The 23113-nt window shown below is 36.6% G+C and overlaps 1 protein-coding gene across 1 annotated transcript in view; it reads left to right on the plus strand.

The window, feature by feature from the left end:
- The window catches only part of LOC131430558 (A disintegrin and metalloproteinase with thrombospondin motifs 7), a 375000-nt gene that overhangs the window by 318238 nt on the left and 33649 nt on the right, over positions 1–23113 (plus strand). Inside the window, exon 7 of the mRNA XM_058595626.1 lies at positions 18106–18307. Coding sequence (XP_058451609.1) covers positions 18106–18307 — 202 coding nt within the window. The remainder of the gene's footprint in view (positions 1–18105; positions 18308–23113) is intronic.

The following is a 23113-nucleotide window of genomic DNA, read 5'->3' on the forward strand; positions in this document are numbered from 1 at the left end:
ATAACACCTTTGAGGATAAACCGAAAACGGGTCGAAATAAAGGTCCTGCTAACCCTCAGTTGGATAAACGTATACTGAAGGCGTTCGAGCAAAAGAAGGAGGCTTCAGTTCGGGATGTGGCCGAAAAAGTGTGCACTTTGAAGTCAAATGTTCTTCGTGCTAAAGAACGTTTGAATCTTCGATCCTATAAGAAGCAGAAACAACCAAAACGTAGTCCGAAACAAGAAACATCGATCAGGCCGATGGTTCGAAAGCTGTACAATACGATTCTTGCTGGAAATTTGAACTGCATAATCATGGACGACGAAACCTACGTGAAACTCGATTACAAATCCTTGCCGGGACCACAATATTATACGGTGCGAGTAGGACAAGTGTTAAACCAGTCCGAGACATCGATTGAAGTCGAAAAATTTGGTAAGAAAGCTATGGTCTGGCAAGCAATTTGTAGCTGCGGTAAGATTTCGAAACCCTTCATCACCACTGCTTCAATAAACAGCGAAATATACATCAAGGAATGTTTACAAAAACGACTCCTACCCATGATTCGAACCCACAACGATCCTGTTGTTTTCTGGCCAGATCTTGCTTTTTGCCACTTCTCGAAATCAACGGTAGAATGGTATACTACCAAAAATGTCACTTTCGTCCCAAAAGACATGAGTCCACCAAATTGCCCACAACTTCGACAAATTGAGGAATTTTGGGCATTAACAAAGGTACATCTTAGGAAACATGTCTCGGCAGCCGAAACCATTCAACAGTTCGAACAAGATTGGAAAAAAGTGTCAGAACTTGTCGCCAAGAAGTCTGTACGGAATTTAATGAGGAACGTTCGCAAGAAGGTGCGCCAGCTAGTCTACGATGGCAAATGTTGAGAATAATATTCTGTTGTTGTAGTCTGATATTATCAGTATATCGAATAAAATTTGAATATCTAACACTTGTGAATTATTTACAGCGAAATCAAAGTGCGTCCATACTTTCTGGGACAGTCTTTATGTGTTCTAACTTTTCTCAAACTTTCAAATGAAAGGTCCTGTGATCCCATACGTAATTTCTGAATTTCATCCGGATCCGAAAATATATGGTAAAGTGTGTTGAAAATTTAATACCATCACTGAAAAGGGCGAAAAACCGTAATTTTTTTTAAATCGACCTCAAATCTTCTCCAATTGATGTTTTGGCATTAAAAATGCCTTACTCTTCACTATATGAGGCCAATTAAAAGTTTCAAAAATAGTCGCGTAATCTTTTTGTGTCATAATTTTGAACGTTAATAACTCGGTCATTTGTTGATGGATTGTTATAATTTAACAACCAATCGATTCGGAAAGTTTTAACTTAAACATGTATGACGACGTCGTTTCAGTATTTCAATAGTATACTATTGAAAAAATGGTTGGAATAGACCTATGTTTTCATCCACCAATCCCTGTTGTACAAAATGATGTCAACTTCTTGTTCGGAATAGGAGGCTTTGCGTCATGCGTAAAAAACACCGCATCGTTCTGCGTAGTATGAAGAGAAATCTATAAATATAGACTGCACAATATTTATTTGTCTAGTTGATGTTTGACTGTGAATGAAACAAGTAGCTTGCCCAGTGAGCTGATGACTGCATTGTTCACTTGCTGGATTGTCGCTTTTGCATTATGTGTTGGTGAAATTTCCTGTTGTCTGCGCAACACCGTGTTCGCTTCAGTATCTTATATATCATCTAGCTATTGAAGAACCGAATCAGCGTGGTTACCGATTCTTTTGAAATATCACATGTATTTAGCAAATTTTTGGTCGATTTTGCCATTAAAAATGCCTTCCACTTCGCTTCCCGAGGCTGGGTGTCAATTTAAAACATGCAAAACTAATCGCGTAACATTTTTCTGTCATAATTTTGAACGCTTAGAACTCAGTCATTTGTTGATTGATTTATATAATTCAACAACCAATCGATTCGGAACCATTTAACTTAAACTTATGAGATAACGTCATTTGAATATTTCAATTGCATACCATTGAAAAATTGGTTTGAATTGAGTATTTTATATTGGTTCTCTGGTAACTATCAGGCCAATTTAGGATTATCGGCGATAGATTTTTCGAATTTAATTTGAAGCGCTTGTTCCTCGATGATTTGAATGGATTTTCCTAATTTAAATGATTCCAAAACTTCAATATTGTAAGCTTAAAAATGTTTTAATTGGTCAATGGATCGGTTTGCATACTTAAATCTCCATTCCTATACGAACAACACGTGACAATATAACTGAACCAGTTGTTGTCCTACCAGGAATTAAACGCTCCAAAAGATTCAAAGTTAAATTCTGAAACTTATCTAAAAGCGGCCTCTTTGGTTTGGTACAATAAATGAGTTCCACTGGCTCACATATACAGTACAATTAGATACAATATCATATAGTATCAAAGATAAACTCAAGGTAAGTTTACGATTGCGATTTTACATGTATCGTTTGAATAGGAACCCTCGTAAAATTTGGTTAACCGCCAGTTTCAGTTCAATTATTATTTGCTTCAAAACAATAAGCGTCTGATGGCTACACGCATTGTAATTATGACAATGTTCATTCATGTGTTAATAACATCAAGCTACAATATGAACAAAATTTCGGAATTTTGTTGCGTATCCATTCCGTATATTCCTAATATGCCAAAGCGAAAAACAATGTAAGTAACTAAATATTTTATGCGGACTGTTTCATATGTTTTCTTCCTCGTATTGTTGCCATATTATTCACCGACACTTTCCGAAGATTATCGACGATTTTGAAGTAGGATTAATAAAATTAAACTATTACTGAGTTAACTGATACAAAATTTTTCGTTAAAATAACTAAAATCTTCTCTTGGATCGATTACCTGTTTATAAAATTAATAAGTTTGTACATTTCTCGAAAATTATTATCAGTTTCATTTGTTCAGGTTTAAATCTTTAGGTTGTTTGTATCTAAAATTGAGCTTTCAAGTAACTTTGAACTCATCATAATTGACTTCTAGTTAAAGGACGTTATTCAAAAACTTAACAATGTAAAAATTTGTGGAAGGGATCAAAATTGAATAGAATCAATTATCAAGAAAGAATCTAATTGTCAATTTTATCATTCGCTAACAATCTAAGCGCTTAAACTAGAGCAAGTTTGGATTAAAACAGGTTTTTGATGGTAGCTCTACATCGTCTACCAAATTTGAAATTTTGTGACAAACTAATAAAATACTGAATGATATTTTCGCAGTGTTTAGACACGTTCCGTCCTTTATCAGCATCCTAATGAGAATTTCTCCGAGTTTCAACCAGTGTCGGTTCCATTTCAGAGTACGGTCGAACTGCTTGCCGACACGATAGTTGATTTTATTGGAATTTGACGATTCCGTATTGTCCAACTATGTTCACGTTGCATTTTCTAAGTGTGTGTCTAAAAATAATTTACCTTTCGGCTTCCATTTGCCAAAACTATTTCAAGCCTGAATTCGACTTCGAAAGCCGACAGCTTTCCAAACAACTTGATTTTGAAACAATTTCAGAACCGACCACTAGGAACGCTGTAAATTAACTGTGAGTAAACCATTACGTGAAGTATGTACAAAGTCTCCCCAACGGACAGTCTCACGATTGTGGCAGGGCTTATCAGTATCGAAACTCATCCGCGATTATCCACGGCCAGTATTTGCATCAGCTCATGAATCGAAGGGTACCAAGGGACTCGGCGTTTTGCACTCGAATAGAGCGGCATTCAATCGGCAGGGGGGAAAAATCCACGATCAACCCTGATTTCCAATTATCAATACATACCGCACATGGCATTAATTAATACATGAACGGCTCAAAAGTAATTCAATTCCATGCCGTTCAGAATGAAAATAAATTTTCCCGAAACGCTTTTAATTGATGTTTTCGAAACGAATTTGTTAAGTGTTTTGTCCACATTCAAATGCCGTACAGAGGAATTATGGTTGCAAATGTTCGGAATAATTAAAGCGCACAGCCCGACCAAGCTAATGACTGATGTTTGATATGCTGAAAATATATATGCTACGATCGAATGTGAAAATTAAAATTTGTAGCATAATGAGTACATATTCGAGCTGTAATCAATCATATACAAAATGTCAAATGAATATTTATCTTGCTTTAAGGTCGATATAGTTAAAAAAAATCATTCAATTTAATATTCGCTTGTTTGCAAAGCTTAAATTGAATAATTACAATTATTAAAAATAAACAATCAGCTTACAGAGAAGTTTATATATTACTCACCTTGCAGAATAAGACTAGTGTTTTTTCGTATTTTCGAAATTTTACTGATGTGGGCATTGAAATCTTTCTTCGTGTGAAAAAAACTTCCTCAAATCATTAACTTTTCTTCACCAAAGGTTCCGTTAATTTCAGCATACATACAGCTCCGCATCTGTTTTTTTTCATTAATTAAATAACGTGAAATTGCAGGAAACTCCAGGTCTGTTTGAATTTGTGATAATATCCTTTGCCATTCGTTACTCGTTACTTTTTTACTCTCGATTATCACACCTGATGTTTCCTGATTCACTTTTAATTATCGTGATTTCACAGGAAGCAAACGACAACCGTGTGAGCTTCAATTTTCAGCGTGTGTCATAAGGGGTTGTCATCTGACATTAGGGAAGAGCGATTTTCGACATGGCATGCTGCGATATTTAGCTTTATTTACTATCAAACATTGATAGATTCGAAGTATGACATGTTTTAAGCAGAGCCGAATGACAATTACGGAGCGTTCTAGTTCGTTAGAGCAAATTCAGCAGCTAGAAGTTCTATATGGAAGATCTATAATAGAGCAGAAACTGGAACAAACGTATCCCCAGCAAGCCGTTCTAGTTTTATTTATTCGACCAGTTCTTCTGTCGAATTTGAAACTGGTCTACGATGCCGTTCTATTTTTTGTATGTTTGAAACACGAGTAAAACAATGCTGGGACTGCCAGTTTTTCTTGTTATAAAATTCAGTTTTTAATTTTGTAACTGGCATAAATTATACATCTAGAACTAGAGCACTACTGAATGTCCCCTTAGATGCATAATTTCTGTCAGTTTGAAAATTCAGACCTGGAAATGATAACACTCGTGTTTTACTCGTGTTTCATATATGGAAAAAATGGAACGGCAGCGTATGCCAGTTTTGAATTTGAATAAATAAAACTAAAACGGCTTTCTGGGCATATTTTTTCCAGTTTTAGTTCTACTATAGATCTCCCATATAAAACTACCACCTGCTGAGTTTGCATTTAAAGCTATCCAAGCTAGATTGCGAGTAACGTTCAGTCATTTTAATCCAAAATTGTATGTAATACTCAGGATTACTTCCAAATTGATTCAAAATTAGATGCAATAATCGATCCGTCATCCCAGTAGAAATAATGCAATCAAGAATTCTCGTGTCCGGAGTAGAGATGGGCAATTCGCTCCTGATCTGTTCCAGGGAATCGAATCTTTAAAGTGAGCTCTTTTAAAATAAAAACCGCAGCTCACCAGCTCACCGCACTGGTAAGGTGGAAACAAGCTACGAGCTGAACAGATCTTCGGCTCTTGAAGAGCGAGTTCTAAATGAGAAGAAATGTGTGCTTGAACCAGAGATGTCATTTATACAGATTTATCTGTATTATACAGATTTTTACATGCTCATACAGATTTAATACAGAGTACAGATTTTATACAGATTTCCTCAATTTAATACAGATTTATACAGATCTCACAAAAAGTAAGAACGAAACCAAGAATGGCTTTTATTGTATCAAAGAACGCTTACTAGCAACTCTTCACACGATTCAATCAGTGCCATCAGAGAGAGACGAATATCATCGCAGCAACAAAAATCCGACATGGTTCATTTAACATAGAATAGATACAAGTACGAGAGCGAATTTCTCTCGATGACCTGTATGAGAATCAAAGGTTAGCTCGCTGCTGTGGAAATTCTCTCTGAAGCAACAAACGGTCGCTTATTCTCGTTTCGCGATCAGATTCTACATGGGCAGTGGATAATTGTGATAGAATCATTTCGATCGTCCCACGACAAAAGGGCCTAACTGCAAATGACACTTTCTCTTTGTTTACTTTTTCTTTCACGATTTACCGAACTGATTTTATATTTGACGCTTTACTCTTCGCAAAACTTTCAAGGTAAAACTACAAGCTTTCGATTTATATTGGAAACTTTAAAGAATTTTCAATAATGGCTCCGTAATCAAAAGAGAAAGTAAACAAAGAGAGGCTCTCATTTGCGACTAGGCCCTTTTGTCGTGGGACTAACGATTTTACTATTGCCGCTTATTCCAACTATGTACATATAACCTTTGTATAAGTTATGTCTATGAAAATGTATGTGAATGCTGCACACAAAGGTTTTTAAATATTGCAACCTAGTATGGGAATCATCAAGTTGAATCATCGTTTCGATTTTCTGCGATAATTGTCAATTTGGGATTCTCTCTTGGGAAATTCCACACAGCAACGATCATTATCAGACTGTAAATTTTTGTTAAGGGCCGTGAAATAGTCAGAGTATGAAGTGTAGAGAAGAAATGTAAAAAAATTCTCTCACGATTCAAGCATTGAGAGACACGAGTTCTGGTAGCATCTGCTATCGGATTGAAAATGTTGTATACAATATAGAAAAATATCGAGCAGCTTCTGTCAAATCTTCGGCAATCAAAAACACTGTTTGAAACCAATTTGAACTGATATTCAAGGAAGTAATGTCATCATGAAATTTTACTGTCAAACTGAGAGTTGTATGACCCGACTTGACGTTGCATATTGGGCGTTGAAATTCCATGTCAAATTATGAAGCCAACAATTTCAAACTAGATAAATATTGTTATAGTTACGTCAACAAATTTTCAAATTTTATACATAAAAATTGAGCTTTAAAAATTGTTGGCAAAAGAATTTGTTTAAAAAATATTCACAATGAAGGTAAGAAGACGCACTGAAATACCACAGTATGGAATGTTTAAACCCCTTTCATTTAAAGTTATAAAAATATGTCACGTGAAAAATTGGAAACTTTTTGAAAAGGATAGGCATTTCATTCATTACTGTCTAGCGAACGTTGAGGGGTAATCGTTTCACTAATCACTTATTTGTCTATAAGCTCGTCATCACTGCTGTTGTTAGAAACATCGTTTTAGGGCGTCCTTGTATTTCTTTCGTCTTTATTATTTTGAAGCGTTATAAGTGTAAACTCAATTTCCATACTCATCGAGCTGTTACCAGTCACAACATTCAATTTCAAATCGTCATAAAAATTTTTTAATGAAGATAATAACAAAACGAACCCGCTGAATGTAAATCCACTTCCAGCAAGTAAAAGTTTTCCTCCAAATCGCTCAACCTCAACCATAAAGTGAGTTTGCATATGTGAACCCTGTAAGGCGAGCATATTTTGTGCCCGGTGTAATCCAGCTGGAATACGAAACACGTGGGAAGTGAAAAACAAAAAGAAGTCCTTAACAAGGGAAAGTGTCCCAGTGTTGTGTGCCGCGTGGTTGTAAAAATTGAATTATAACTTGGAGTATAATTAAATCCATTAAACAGCGAAACGAAGCAACAACTAAGTAACCTGAAAAAGAAGCGTACTCTCAGTGGAATCAGTGGAAGTGTTTTCGAAGTTGTTGTGAAAAGCGATGCCGAAGAAAGAAGCCAAAGGAAAAGTGACGGAAAGTTCGTGAATACTTCATAACGCCCCATACTGTTGCGTCCGCCCCGCCACCCAATAGCTGATCCCACAGCCTCTCATCCAGACTGCAAGCGGAAAGGAAAATTTTAAATGTTTGTTAAAAATTCATTGCTGCAGATCATCGCTACACTACTTGTGGTGAGTATATACCTACATCTTTTGGGCTAAATTGCATGCTCCGACACACTTGCAATCCAATCCAGCATTATTCTATAGACTATACCTTTTCCTAACTACCGGGACGAAGTGGAAGCCGTCAGTGGTTTTCGATGCTGTTGAAAAATTGTTTCACGAGAGCAAAACTTGCTGAACGAGTAATTTGAATAATTTAATTGAGCGATAATGGCTTTGTAAAAGCTTCGTTTGCTTGAATTTCGTGTAATCTGGTTATGATAGTCGACGGATGGGTCAGGCGGCGTTCTAGTTTTTTTTTTTCATTTCATTACGAACGAAAGTTGACTTTACTGTTCGCGAAGCATTGGCGAACAGGAAGTTTTGGTATGGAATTTAGAAATGAGCACTCATCACAAGAGAATACTAACGATTACGGAACACAATCATTAAAACTCAATGATTTTTTCTGCTGGATTCTAGGAGCTGTGATTGAAATTTTCACTAATACAATTATAATTCAGTTATAAAGTATGTTTCTAGTCCATTACACTGCCAACTTCAACGTTTGTAACGTTTTTTTTTTGTACGGAGAAAATGTTCGTTCGTATATATGAACCTGCTGGCAGTACGAGATAATGCCCTATTTTCCATAATATCCTGTGAGTAATCCGATGATTTTCATATAAATAGTGCCGCAAGCAAAAAGGTTGTGCAACATAGTGTACGTGGAAACTGGTGGAATTATGTGAGATTGCTACTTGCAGCAGGGCATGAGTACACAAAGTGAAAAACAAATAACATGGGAAGTTAAGTCGTTTGCGTGAATAATGTTTGTGTTCTACCTAGAACTGAAAACATTTATCACAGCATAAATATGTAGATATTCAACTACCCGGATGGACGTGGATTGCAAATAAGAGACCGAAGTATTGGCATTCTTTACCACGACGTTTCGTCTTGGTGTTTCAGAGTGTTTCGAAAATTAAAACACCAACTTACATTGCATAGTAAAATTTTTCGTTAAGGCAATGGTCGTTTTTTTCATTCATTCATTTGCCAAGATTCTGAAATCCTAGAGATCCCAAAGGTTGTTTGGAATGTTGGAATCGGTGTTGGCTATGACAGGTTTGGCTTCTATTACAATGATTACAATTGATGCTTTTAGTAGATAAAAACTTAACAGTTGTCATTGGGTTTGGTTTGACGTTGCAAACAGATTGTTTACAGAATTGACATGCCATCAACTGATTCTCATAAGTTACCAACGTTTCACAAGGACACCTCGTATCTTGATTAAATGTCACGTAAGAAGGAATAGCGTTATGTAATCGCAAACGTACCACACGTACGCAATTCTGGGTACATGAGCACTTTCCTTTTGACGGAAAGAATCTCCGTACTGCGACATGTCTTTTCGAATGTAATTATCAGTAACCTGCAGGGAAGGTCATGTACATTTACACCGAGATTTAGGATTTAATGTTATTCATATTATGCACGTCGTTTTTAACCCAGAGGAATGGTATTGCATCATGTTCATGTTCAAACTGGACATTAGGGTGGGACAGGGTTGTATGGGAAAAAGATGAACATGTTTATTTTCTCGCTCCACCAAACTTTTCGTGTTCCTTTTGGGTCCCATAAGCATCATGCAAAATTTTAGCTCGATCGGAGAAACTATATTTTCGCGCCCACGGTTTAAAGTTTGTATGGGATTTAGTATGGAGAAATTCACTTTTAACAAAAAAAATCGGCTGGAGATCAACCTATGAACTCTAAAAATCAGCGCATATGATATTTTCGTAGGAAATTTAACGAAGAAGAAAACTTTAGAAGACAGCTAAACAATACGACATTTGTAGAAAAAGTTATTAAAGAAAAACCGATTCAAGGTCCGAACAATGGCTCACTCCTTAATATATCTAGCACCAATGCTGCTAGTGGTGGTAATATGATTGTGCTTTCTTTTATTATGCTATAACGGTTGATTTTAGTTGTTTGATGGCGTCTTAAGTTCAAATAACTGAATAATTGGTTGAAACAACTGAGACATTTTTTTGCTTTCATTGCACGAGTGACATCTCATTGAAACGTTTCATTGTTCACTCAGGGTGTTTGGCATTGCTCAACTGAAACGTTTCATTACTTGTTTGTGGCGCATGTCTTTGTTGGGTGTCGTTGCTAAGCTGCCAGCAAGATAAATAAAAAATGACAGATTAGTTAAAACAACAGTCGATTAGTTGTACCAAATTTTAACCAATCAAAATCAGAAAAACAACTAATAATTAAGTTGTTTTGCGATCGCTGGCTTTTCCGTGCGTAAGACACTACTTATATTTCGGGAACTGGCCACACTAATGTCAATAGCTAAAATCTGGCAACAACAAAAAAAATTGACATTTTTTAACATAACATACTCAGAAAATTCTGTACACGCGCTCTTCGTGTTGTTTATAGTAAGTTAAAGAAAACAATCTGGCTAAAAAATGGATCACAACAAGAGTGTGTCGATGAACTTAGTTCTTTGCTCGGTTATGAAGCACCATCAAAAACTATTGTATATCGCTGGTATAGTGAATTCAATCATGGTCGTAGTTCGGTCGCCGACGAATTTCGTGAATGTCATCCAAAATCAGTTGCTTTTCCAGAAACAATCGATACTGTGCTTGAACTGATAATGCAGGATCGTCATGTGACCAGGGTTGCCGAGAGTGGAAGGGGAAAGAGTGAAATCCCTCCGGGCCTAGACTTTTTCAGGGGGCCCGAGAATTCGAAGATTCGAAATTGTTTTTCCATTCTTCATTACAAATAAAAAATCGAAACAAATTTGGCTTGCAAATTATTTTGTTAAAATATTGTATTGAAATATATCTTGATACGATGATATTACCATGCTCACAATGTTTTTTATCTCTCATTCTTTGAGGCCCGTAATATTGCATCCTTGGGCATTAGTTCCACACGTGTGCATTTAATATTTCATGAACACCTGACCGTAAACAAGGTTTGTTCTCGTTGGATCCCGCACAATTTGGCAATCGCTCAAAAAGAGGCTCGTGTCGATTGGTGCAAGGAAATGTTAAAAAATACGATCGCGATGCATCATCCGTGACGAATCATGGATATATACGGAAACAAAACAGCAATCGACTGTGTTTTAAGACGAGCCAAATCCAACAAAAGTTATTCGCGCACGAAGCACTTCAAAACAAATGGTCGCCTGATTTTTCGGAAGAACGGGTCATGTGTCGCTGGAGCAACGTAAAACGGTCAATTCCGAATGGTACACAACCATTTGTTATTATGAAGTCTTTGAAGAAATTGGCAAAAGGAACAAAAGAAGACGAATCATCCTCCATCATGACAATGCGATCTCTCACACATCAGCTCAAACCAGCGCCTTTTTGACCGGAAAAAACGTCGAATTGATGGGTCATGCACCGTACAGCCCTGACTTGGCACCCAATGATTTCTTTTTATTCCCGCATATCAAGAAAAAAATGCGTGGCCAACAATTTTCGACACCCGAAGATGCTGTTTAAGCATTCAAAAACCATGTTTTTGAGATACCATCGTAACAGTGACAAAAATGCTTTTCTGATTGGTTCGAACGCATGCGAACATCATGGAGAATACTTTGAAAAACAATAAAGCGATTTTCACTTTAAAATGTTTGTTCTTATTTACTATTCCCGAAATATATGTAGCGGTCCTCGTAATAACAGTAAAACTTCAAATTCAGTGATTATATCTCAATTTTCAGATAAAAAGTACGTTATAAAGTACTTATTATTTTTCCTTTATAAATCATTTGTCCTTGTTTTCGAATAACAATGACAAGCTTTTAAATGTTGTTTAAATTTTCTCAAGTATATACTAAACTTATTACTAAGGAATTCCAGAAATTAACAGCAACAAATGTGTCAGAATAGGAACTCATTTAGAATTGAAAAATACATCGAAAAAAATTGAATAAACACATTTCTTTTCATACTTTTATTTTGATCTGTTACTGTTGAAACAATTTACAGGTATTTGAACAATTGCATACGAAATCAAAGGTCGATTTTTCTTGGTATTTTTTTATTTCTTTACGATCAAAAGAGACAATTTGCATCAGAAGTTTGTCAGTTTTACTCTAGCCCTACTTTTGAAAAGTGACTAACCAAAAATTTTTTCAATAATATGTGTTTCAGAAACGGTGAGTCCGATCGATTTAGTGCTTTCTGCAATGTTTTAGGTAATTATAAGGACTATGTAAAAAAATAGTACTGTTGAAATATCGCTCTAATGTTTCCTGACTGAAAACAATCATGTTGGAATTTCTTGGTTCTATTGGTGTTTCTGTTGTTGCTTGTATTGTTTCGTGACATCCCTACAAGCATCTTCCTCTTCACTACTCGATAAGTCTTCGCTAGTAGATAGAGCTGTTCGTTTTGTTCAGCTCAAAACGACATCAATTGCAAATTTTAAATTTTTTCCTAAGCAAAATTTTTTCAACAATTCCTAGTTCAACTAATTTAACAATATCACTTTACGTGAAATTTCGATAATTTTTGGAAAACTTTTTAGAAAACACGTTTACTCAATCCCTGTAAACGCTATTCATTTTGTACTTCATTCTTCAGTTCTGAGCTATTTCTCTTTTTTCACTTGATTGTCACTAGATTGTTTTATATACACACAACCCACAGGTAAATTTTTGTAGGATCAGGAAAAATATAACAACAGGCTTAAAGGCTATCCGCACTAGGCCACACATCTGCATGTGCAGCTCAATCATAGCCGAAGCAGAAAAAAGTCGACGCCGGAGAGCTCGGACCGGTCGGATCGGCTTCATGCGAATAGCCTTTTACCCTAAGAAAATAACAGATATATTTATTTCAGAAAACTGGAAAACATATTTTCAGACTTCTTTTACCATATATTTTAAACATACTAAAATTATATCATAGAACGAATACAAGCATTCACTTAACAATTTATTTACTGTTCCACAACAATTTTCTTATATGTTAACAACCCACATTAACGGATACCATTAACCAACTATACCAGATATCGTCAAATGTTAAGGAGTATGGATCACTCTTGCGATTCACGAGGGACATCACAGTAAAGTGCGGTGGCAAAAAAGATTACTAATACACTACAAATTTTTTAATGCACATATGACAGTTTTCCAAATCAGTACACTGAACCAAACAACTCCAAATATATAGGATATATCTCGATATACAAAATAAGCTGTAAATATGGTTTAGAATCGCAATCTGATACTAATTCGGATGAGAACATTATGTTTTTATTTTATATCCCTATTTATATAAATATGTGTGAAATGTGCACGCAGAACGAAACAAATTAATCTTAATGTTAGTTTCAGAATTTTACCAACATTTACAAACTATGCACTACAATTTCTTGATTTGAAAAATTACGGTTACGGTGATAGAAACATACAATATCAGGTTGTTTAATAAATAACTAAATGCTTAAAAAAAAATTTTGGTATATGAATTCGTAATTCGCCTCAACGAGAGCTATCAATTGAAGTAAAAGTAATAAGTATAGCTTGTTCTTTTGCTTACTGTATTGCACTCATCGTACTATTTATCAACATTTTTTCAGTGCTAAACAAACTTTCTATTTGTCGAATTTTGGAATGGTTCGTCTGTTGAATGAAATTCAATTATTTTTCAGAAAATAAATATAGAAATTTCAAATTTTGACTAAAAGTTTAAATTATTCGCAAAACAGTTCACAACTAGGGGCAGATTACTTAGTACATGCACTTTTATACCGTTTTCGTTTATTGAACAGAGCAGCCCGAGAGCTGACCCAGAGCCGCCCAAACAACTTTTGATATGTTTGTTTTAGCAACCTCGTGTCGCTCTAGATCGGACTCCAATCGCGTGGTGAACGCAATGAAAACAATATCGCAATCAAAGTAACGTGTAATACAGCGTTCATTTCATTTTAATTTTGTTCTATATATAAGTGATCAGCCAATCATTGCCTTCACAACCTTCATAACATTCATGAGCAAAGTTAAATACTACTTCATAACTCTTGAAAATGAGGACGATAGATCTAAAAGAGCGTAATTCAACATTGTTTATAGGCGATATTTACTTTCGTCAGAAAAAAACACATTTAAATATGAAAATGTTCACACCTCTAAGAGGGCATCATGCTCAATTATTTTTGACATTTCACTTCCGGGTGCACGCTAAACGCAAACTATTAAACATGACGGAACTAATAGCCTTTTCCGTCACAAGATGGTGTTACTCAAATGTCTTTTTGATTTGTATTGAATTCGTTAAAGTAATCCATATTGATACATAATATATTTGATAGTTTTGAAGATACATGGAATAGGTTGTTAGGCAGGTCTGATGGTACTTTCACATGCGGGAAGAATCAAGGATCATCCAAAATCGTTACAAAAAATTTACGATTCTTGTTTCAAACTGTATCTCAAGAATCGTATGTACTAAAAAGTTAAATTTTGATGAAGATCTTTTTCATTGGAAATTTAGCGTTCTTTCATAAAAATTTATTTAAAAAATTAAAAAAAAAATTCCTTGATTTTCAAAAATTTACATTATTTTGAAAATATGTACCCTTTTCAAATATTGTTTCTTCATTCTAGAAATTTGACAGTATTTTACTTTGGATTTCAGCAACAACATAAAAAAATCAAAAACACCTTTTTTTGAGATATTCGAATTTTAAGTGTTCCTTTTAAAATAAAAATGGGGGACGGGTATAGCGTGATGGGATAGTCGATGCCTTTCACGCAGCCCGTCTGGATTCGATTCCCAACCCCGCACATAGGGTCAGAAAGATTTTCTGGTCCGAAGAGGCGAATGACCTAAGATGTTAAAGCCTCTATAATTGAAACAAAAAAAAAAAAAAACAATTTTTTTTCAATAGTGCTAAATTGTTTTACATAATCCTTAATTATTAAAAAACCTTAATTATAAAATCGATCGGACCCACCGTTTTTGAAACATATATTATTGAAAGTTTTCAAGGGATTTTCGCTTAGTCCCTTTTCAAACGTAAGGCTAGAATGGAAAGAGCAAATTGACGATGCAAGTTGTTTCGTTTGGCCATAAATAACGCTTATGCAAAATTTGAGCCAAATCAAAATATACAAAAATAAAATTTCAAAAAAAAATCGGTCATTTGCGGTGGAATTGCTCATTTGCATAACTTCAAATTTCTGGGGAAAAGTGATCATTTAAAAACAAGAAAATGATTTTTTAGATTGAAAGCAATAATTTGCTTACAGTGACCTTTCTTCTAGACGCTACCGTTCTCGAGATATTTGAGCATGTAATTTAACGAGCTCAGATATTTGTAGAATTGTTCCGTTTAGTTTTAAATTGTTGTAACTCGAAAACTATAATAACTTGTACAAAAATGATGTCTTAGAAATAGTTATAGGAAACCAATTTTTAAATCCCTGAAATCAAAAACTTAAATTCTTTAAAATTTATCTGAAAACTGTTTCAGCTTGTAGTTTATGCTAGGCTGAAAGATCCGAATTTCAGTATATCAGTGTCGAGTTTTCGGTTCCGGAAATACAGGAAGTATGGAAGTGGCCGATTGAGCCGATTTTTTAAATAATTTTTTTTTGTGTTGGATCTTGTTGTCACCCTTTTTCTAGGGGGAGAGGAGCTTCCATTTCCCTCCTGCGAGGATTGAGGGGCACTTCGTTCGTGGTTCGTCTCGTCATCCATTGCCGCATCGATGATATTGTTGTCGATTTCCGTCTTCTTTTCGTTGCTAGTTGCTGTAGATGCACCTTGTTGTACAATGGTTGCAGTTGCTGGTTGGTTGGAGGGTAAGTTGTTAACTGTAGCTGGTGTACTTTGTTCTATAGGGGATGATGATGGTTTCGTTGAAGGGTTGGTGGCTTCATTGTTGTTGGTGACTGTCATAGGTGTACTGGGGTTGCTTGGGGTTGGTGTGAAGGAAGCACCGTTGTCCTTTGGTGTAGTTGTCTCCTTGTCCGGTTTATCACATGGCTTACCGTAGTGAACAGCTTTTTGGCAATATTGACATGTGGCCATCTGATTGTCATAGGTAACAAGTGATTTGCACGGAATTCTTGTATCTTGACCGAAAATCACATAAGAAGGTATAGGCTTCTTCAAGTGTATGCGTAATAAATGTACGCCATTTAGAATACCGGGGAAAAAATTCTTCCACTTTTTTTTTCGATAGAGAGAATCTCTCCGTATTGGGACATAGTTTTGCGAATATAAGGATCGATGACACTTGAGGGAAGATCATGCACACGCACTTCTGTAGCATTATCTTCCATATATACTGGAATGTTGTACTTAATGTTCTCGTGCTCCACATAGTGCACATTGTTATTGTCTTTTGCGAATTGAATTGCATCCAACTCTTTATAAAACTGGATGTAAACAACATTATTCGTCTTATTGCTTTGAAGTAAATGCACACGTTTAATATCAAGATGCGTTTGCTCCGTAAGCAATCCCTCAAGTTCTCGTATCGAAGGTCGAATTTTGCACTGCCTGAAGTCAACAACAATTGTATTCTTTCGTGTCGGTGGTAGCTTTTGTTAGTTTGGTTCACTCATTTCGAGGTCGCTACACAATACTGTACTTGGTTTCTTCTGTCTCGAACGTAAGCGGTTTTATTTTATCGACTGACTTGGATGAGATGTGAAAGCGAACTGATTTCTAAAAATTGTTAACTACCGACATAAACGATTAAGACATTTCCAGCAACCTGAATCGTATTATGTTACACACTTTTTTTTTTCATGAAAAGATACTCTCTACCAAGTGAACATAATTTATTCATTCTATTGTCGATTCGGGGTGCATTAACTTGGTAAAGTTTAACTAAAATCCTAGTCCGGACCGAAAGCAAAATTTCAAGCCTATCCTTTAACAAGTTATTAAAATCGAGATAATCACTCAATCTTCGGCATGCTTCATAATAATACAGTCCTTGCAATCCTTCTGGTACAGTTCTTATATTCCTCTTCAAAAAATGACACCATCAACGCGATATGACCCAGTTGGGGAAAATAAGTACACATTCGCACACAATAGAACGTTATTACGGATAACAGAGGCGAGGAAATTAAATGCAAACACACGCTCCCTCCCAAAGGGTTGAAAATGATAAGCCGCAAAATTTAAATTTTTCATCTAGAAACCCCCGATGCCGATGTCTTGGGCTTTGTCTGTTTTTACCATCATCATCATTCGTCGGTAGTCACTCTTGGCTGTGCCCATGTCATACTTGTCATTCTTAGGCTGAAGATTTGATCCTTGCCCGTTTTTCTTACCGATGAATAATCTTGTTCTGCGACAAGCCTGTAGGCCTTTCTTGGCAGCCAAAGAAAGAATCACATTTTCTATTCCGGAGATGGAGTAGTCATGTTTCGGCAGCACCGCAAAACGGAGCGTCTCTTTGGAAGTCATACATTTAAATTTAAAATGTTTTTTTTTACAATTTTTACCAAAAAAAAACATCGCTGATCACAGATTTTTCCGGAAACCGGAAACAGCACATGAATGGATCCAAGCAACATTAAAAAAAAAGTTTAACGAACCGACCTAGGAACCGACAAGAAAATATTTTTTCTAGTGAATAATCAACAACTTATGTTAAGCTGTTTTTTTTGCCCCGGTGAGTGCAAGACCACTCACCGACACAAGACGAAAGATATACAACCTACATTAATTTACCCAAAAAAACATCTCTCTCTCTTTATTTTACATCACCACATCGTCAAACGCACTCAAACCAGAACAGAATATTGCAGAACCAAGGAAAAACTTGTCTGTAACACCTGGCAAGACAAGAAGATTTATCGAAGTAGATATTCCAGCCGAGCCAGGGCAAAACCGTTAAGTTTTCTACGAAGATAAAGTTTATATCTCGAACCGAAATCCTGCCCTTCATCGTTGCCTGCGGTTTCACAAAGTTGACCAAGAACAGAGAAACTTCGCCCCGTTGTGTCTCCGTATTCATCCGAAAGGAAAATCGTATAAGCCACCTTCATATTCTTTTTTTTTTGTCAAATGACACACGGTTCCCAGGCGGTCACTTTCCGCAGTATCATCCAGCCAAGATTGCGGGAAAAAAAACGGTCGCCAGCTGTTTAAATATGAGAACACAACGACGATCAAGGAGAGGAGAAAAAAAGTCCTGTGAATTTGCATACGAGCTAATTCCCGTTTTCTCTAACTTTATTCCAGGCTGTTCACAACAGTGGCGTGATATCCGGCACGTTTATGAATAATGGCGCTGTGCGGTGTGGCACCTCGGCAGTTTGCCGGCCCGTTTCCGCTATCTACACCAAGAGCCAGCAGGTCAACGGATACGTTCACGTGGCCACGATTCCGGCCGGGGCGTACAATGTCACCGTAACCGAGCTGCAAAACAGTCAAAACTATCTTGGTGAGTAGCTGCCACTGGGTAGACAAAAGGGTAGACATATTTAGGCGGGGGTTATGCTGCGGAAAATCAACTTTAACTGCTTCAGGTCAATGATTCGGAAGCAAGTTTGGGTGCACCTTTTTTATAGCACTGCCTTTTAGCAGATGGAAAAAAAATCCTACGTCTTCTATTTTTGAGAAACAAGTTTATTTAAGCAGTGGTCTTTTAGGTTCAATGGAAAGAGGAAAGAGCTGTACTGAACTGTGGGCAAACTTGCTTATGATAGGAATTAGGACATGAAGTCGTTTGAACTGAAAATTATGAAAAAATATTACCCAAAGGCAATATTCCAATCCACCATCCTCTAATCCGTCGAATTGCTCTGCAGTTGAACCTCCCTGGAGAAGTGGATATATGAGAAGAAACTCAGCGAAACATTCACAATGAAAACCAACGATTCCTTTCTCTCGACGGAATATTATTATTATTATATCGTTTATTTATACCCGGTTTTAACCTATCTCGACGGAATAGTATTACCCCTTTTTGACGAAAATCATTTTTGCTGTTTCGTTCCTCTATGTTTTCCAATTTTTTCTATCTGAACATATACAAAAACATAAACTAACGAAGGGTGGACCTCACGAAATAACGAATGAAATAATCGTTATTATCAATTATTAATCAACTAAAGACTGTCCCAGAAAGTATGGACGCAACCAAAAACCGCTGCCATTTCGCAATGGTTCAGAATCTGTCAATTTTTATGATTGCGTCCTGTTGTTTACACTCTTCTCGAACCACTTGTGCAGTTGTTTATTCGTTTTCATTAGTTTGTTTCGAAATGCGTGGACTTTCAGCAGAACAACGTTGAAAAATTGTGTACAAATGGTGCACAGAACGCGGACTGTCACCGAGAAAGATAGCAAAAATGGAAGGAGTAAGTGAAAAAGCCGTGCGAAATGCAATCAGGAAGTTCGGTGAGGATAACACCTTTGAGGATAAACCGAACACGGGACGAAAAAAAAGGTCCTGCTAACCCTCAGTTGGATAAACGTATACTGAAGGCGTTCGAGCAAAAGAAAGAGGTTTCAGTTCGGGATGTGGCAAAAAAAAGTGGGCACTTCGAAGTCAAATGTTCTTCGTGCTAAAGAGCGTTTGAATCTTCGAACCTATAAGAGGCAGAAACAACCAAAACGTAGTCCGAAACAAGAAGCATCGATCAATCCGAGGGTTCGAAAGTCGTACAATACTATTCTTGCTGGAAATTTGAACTTCATAATCATAGACGACGAAACCTACGTGAAACTCGATTTCAAATCCTTGCCGGACCACAATATTATACGGTGTGAAAAGGGCAAGTGTTAAACCAGTCCGAGACATCGATTGAAGTCGAAAAATTTGGTAAGAAAGCTCTGGTCTGGCAAGCAATTTGTAGCTGCGGTAAGATTTCGAAACCTTTCATCGCCACTGCTTCAATGAACAGCGAAATATACATCAAGGAATGTTTACAAACACGACTTCTACCCATGATTCGAAGCCACAAGGATCCTGTTTCGTCTGGCCAGATCTTGCTTCTTACCACTACTTGAAATCAACGGTAGGATGGTATACTACCAAAAATGTCACTTTCGTCCCAAAAGACATGAATCCATCAAATTGCTCACAACTTCGACCAATTGAGGAATTTTGGGCATTAACGAAGGCACATCTTAGGAAACACTACAACAACCATTCAACAGTTTGGAAAAGATTGGAAAAAAAGTGTCAAAACTTGTTGCCAAGGAGTCTGTACGGAATTTAATGAGGAACGTTCGCAAGAAGGTGCGCCAGCTAGTCTACAATGGCTAAGTAGCAAATGTTGAGAATAATATTCTGTTGTTGTAGTCTAATATTATCAGTATATCGAATAAAATTTGAATATCTAACACTTGTGAATTATTTACATCGAAATCACAGTGCGTCCATACTTTCTGGGACAGTCTTTAAAAATGGATGTAAGTTTGTATGTTTGTAACGCCATAACTTCGGAACTACAGAACGGATTGCCACCAAACTTGGTACATGTACTTCTTGCGTTTCAGAGATGGTTTGAATAGAATTTGTATAGGGCAGAGAGCGTAGCAAGTGTCATAAACAATGGGGGGTCATGGAAAAATTCATATAACTTGACTAGAATCGATACGTTTTAAAGACCATAAACATTTTGGTAGCAAGGGGGGTATAATGTTTAAAACGGCATAACTCCGAAACTACTGAACGGATTGCACCAAACTTGGCACAGATACTTCTTGCTCTTCTGAAAAGATCATAAGGGTATATTAATATGGGAGGGAGCGTAGTAACAGATCGGCTGAAAAGTTCGTATCGTTTCTATGAGAGGGCGCCACTAGAATTAAATCCATACCATTTTCAGTTAGTACCAACCTTCAAAAGATACGTGTATAAATTTGACAGCTTTCTGATTATTAGTTTGTGAGATATTGCATTTTGAGTGAAGCTATTTTTGTTATTGTGAAAAAAATGGAAAAAAAGGAATTTCGTGTGTTGATGAAACACTACTTTTTGATGAAAAAAAGTGCCGCCGATACCAAAAAATGGCCTGATGAGTGTTATCCAGACTCTGCACCGGGCGAAGCAACAATTCGTAAGTGGTTTGCAAAATTTCGTACTGGTCATATGAGCACCGAAGACGATGAACGCAGTGGACGTCCAAAAGAGGCTGTTACCGATGAAAACGTGAAAAAAATCCACAAAATGATTTTCAATGACCGTAAAGTGAAGTTGATCGAGATAGCTGACACCCTAAAAATATCAAAGGAGCGTGTTGGACATATTATTCACGAATATTTGGATCTGAGAAAGCTTTGTGCAAAATGGGTGCCGCGTGAGCTCACAATCGATCAAAAACAACAACGAATTGATGATCCTGAGCAGTATTTGGAGCTGTTATATCGAAATAAAACCGATTTTTTCGTCGATATATAACAATGGACGAAACATGGCTCCATCACTTCACTGCGGAGTCCAATCGACAGTCAGCTGAGTGGACTGCACGCGATGAACCGAACCCAAAGCGTGGAAAGACTCAACAATCGGCCGGTAAGGTTTTGGCGTCTGTATTTTGGGATTCACATGGTATAATTTTCATCGACTACCTTGAAAAGGGAAAAACCATCAACAGTGACTATTATATAGCGTTATTAGAGCGTTTGAAGGACGAAATTTAAAAAAAAAGTTTTGTTTCATCAAGACAATGCCCCGTATCACAAGTCGATGAAAACCATGCTGAAATTGAACGAATTGGGCTTCGAATTGCTCCCTCATCCACCGTATTCTCCAGATTTGGCCCCCAGTGACTTTTTCCTGTTCTCAGACCTCAAGAGAATGCTCGCTGGTGAAAAATTTAGAAGCAATGAAGAGGTAATCGCTGAAACTGAGGCCTATTTTGAGGCAAAGGACAAATCGTACTACAAAAATGGTATCGAAAAGTTGGAAGATCGCTATAATCGCTGTATCGCTTCTGATGGCAATTATGTTGAATAATAAAATCGAATTTTGGCAAAAAAATGTGTGTTTCTATTAAACGATACGAACTTTTCAGCCGAACTGTTAAGTGTTCTTAAAAGGGGGGGTTTATGAAAAAAATTCTCCAATTTGACTAGAATCGATACTTTTTTTAAACCATAGAAACATTTTGTTTATAATAGATATGATTATATGAGGAGTGGATGTAGCAAGTGCCATTAAAAAGGGAGGTGTAATGTTTGTAATGGCATAGCTCCGGAATTACTGAACGGATAGCTATCAAACTTGGCACATGTACTTCTTGCTCTTCAGAGATGGTCATAGGCGTATTTTTTATGGGGGGAGCGAGCGTAGCAAGTGTCATTAACAAGGAGGGGTCATGAAAAAATTCATATAACTTGACGAAAATCGATATTTTTTGAAGATCTTAGAAACATTTTGCATTCCGTAGATATGATTTAATGGGGGACGGATGTAGCAAGTGCCTTTAAAAAGGAGGGTGTAATGTTTGTAATGGTATAACTTCGAAACTACTTAACGGATTTATATCAAACTTGGCACACGTGCTTCTTGCTCTTCAAATATGGTTATAAAAATATTTCCATGGGGGGTAGGTGCGTAGAAAGTGTCGTTAACAAAGGTGGTCGTTAAAAAAATAATCTAATTTGACGAGAATCGGTACTTTTTGAAGACCGCATACAACTTAGATATGATTATAAGGATATTCTAAAAAATTTGGCACAGTTATTTCTTGCTCTTCAAAAATAGTCATAAAGGTTGTTTTATAGGGGAGCAAGTATCATTAACAGGAGGGGCCATGAAAAAATGCATAAAATTTGACAAGAATCGATAATTTTTGAAGATCATGCAAACATTTGCCATACCTTAGATATGATATATATGGGGGTGGATGTAGCAATTGCCTTCAAAAAGAGGGGTTGTAACGGCATAACTCCGAACCCACTGAACGAATTGCTATCACACTTGGCATAGCTGCTTTTTGATCTTCAGAGATAGTTGTAAGGGTGTTTTTATGGGGGAGGGAGCGTAGCAAGTATCCTTAACAGGGGTCATGAAAAAATTATTTAATTTGACGAACATCGATACTTTTTGAAGACCATAGATACTTTTTGCGCAACTTAGGGTATTCGTATGGGGTGGATGTAGTACGTCCTTATAAAAAGGGATGTAATGTTTGTAACGGCACAACTCTGGAACTACTGAACGGATTGCTATCAAATTTGGAACAGATACTTCTTGCTCTTCAGAGATGATCATTAGGACATTTTCAGGGGGGAA

This window comes from Malaya genurostris, chromosome 2 (genome assembly GCF_030247185.1).
Source record: "Malaya genurostris strain Urasoe2022 chromosome 2, Malgen_1.1, whole genome shotgun sequence".
NCBI lineage: Eukaryota > Metazoa > Arthropoda > Insecta > Diptera > Culicidae > Malaya > Malaya genurostris.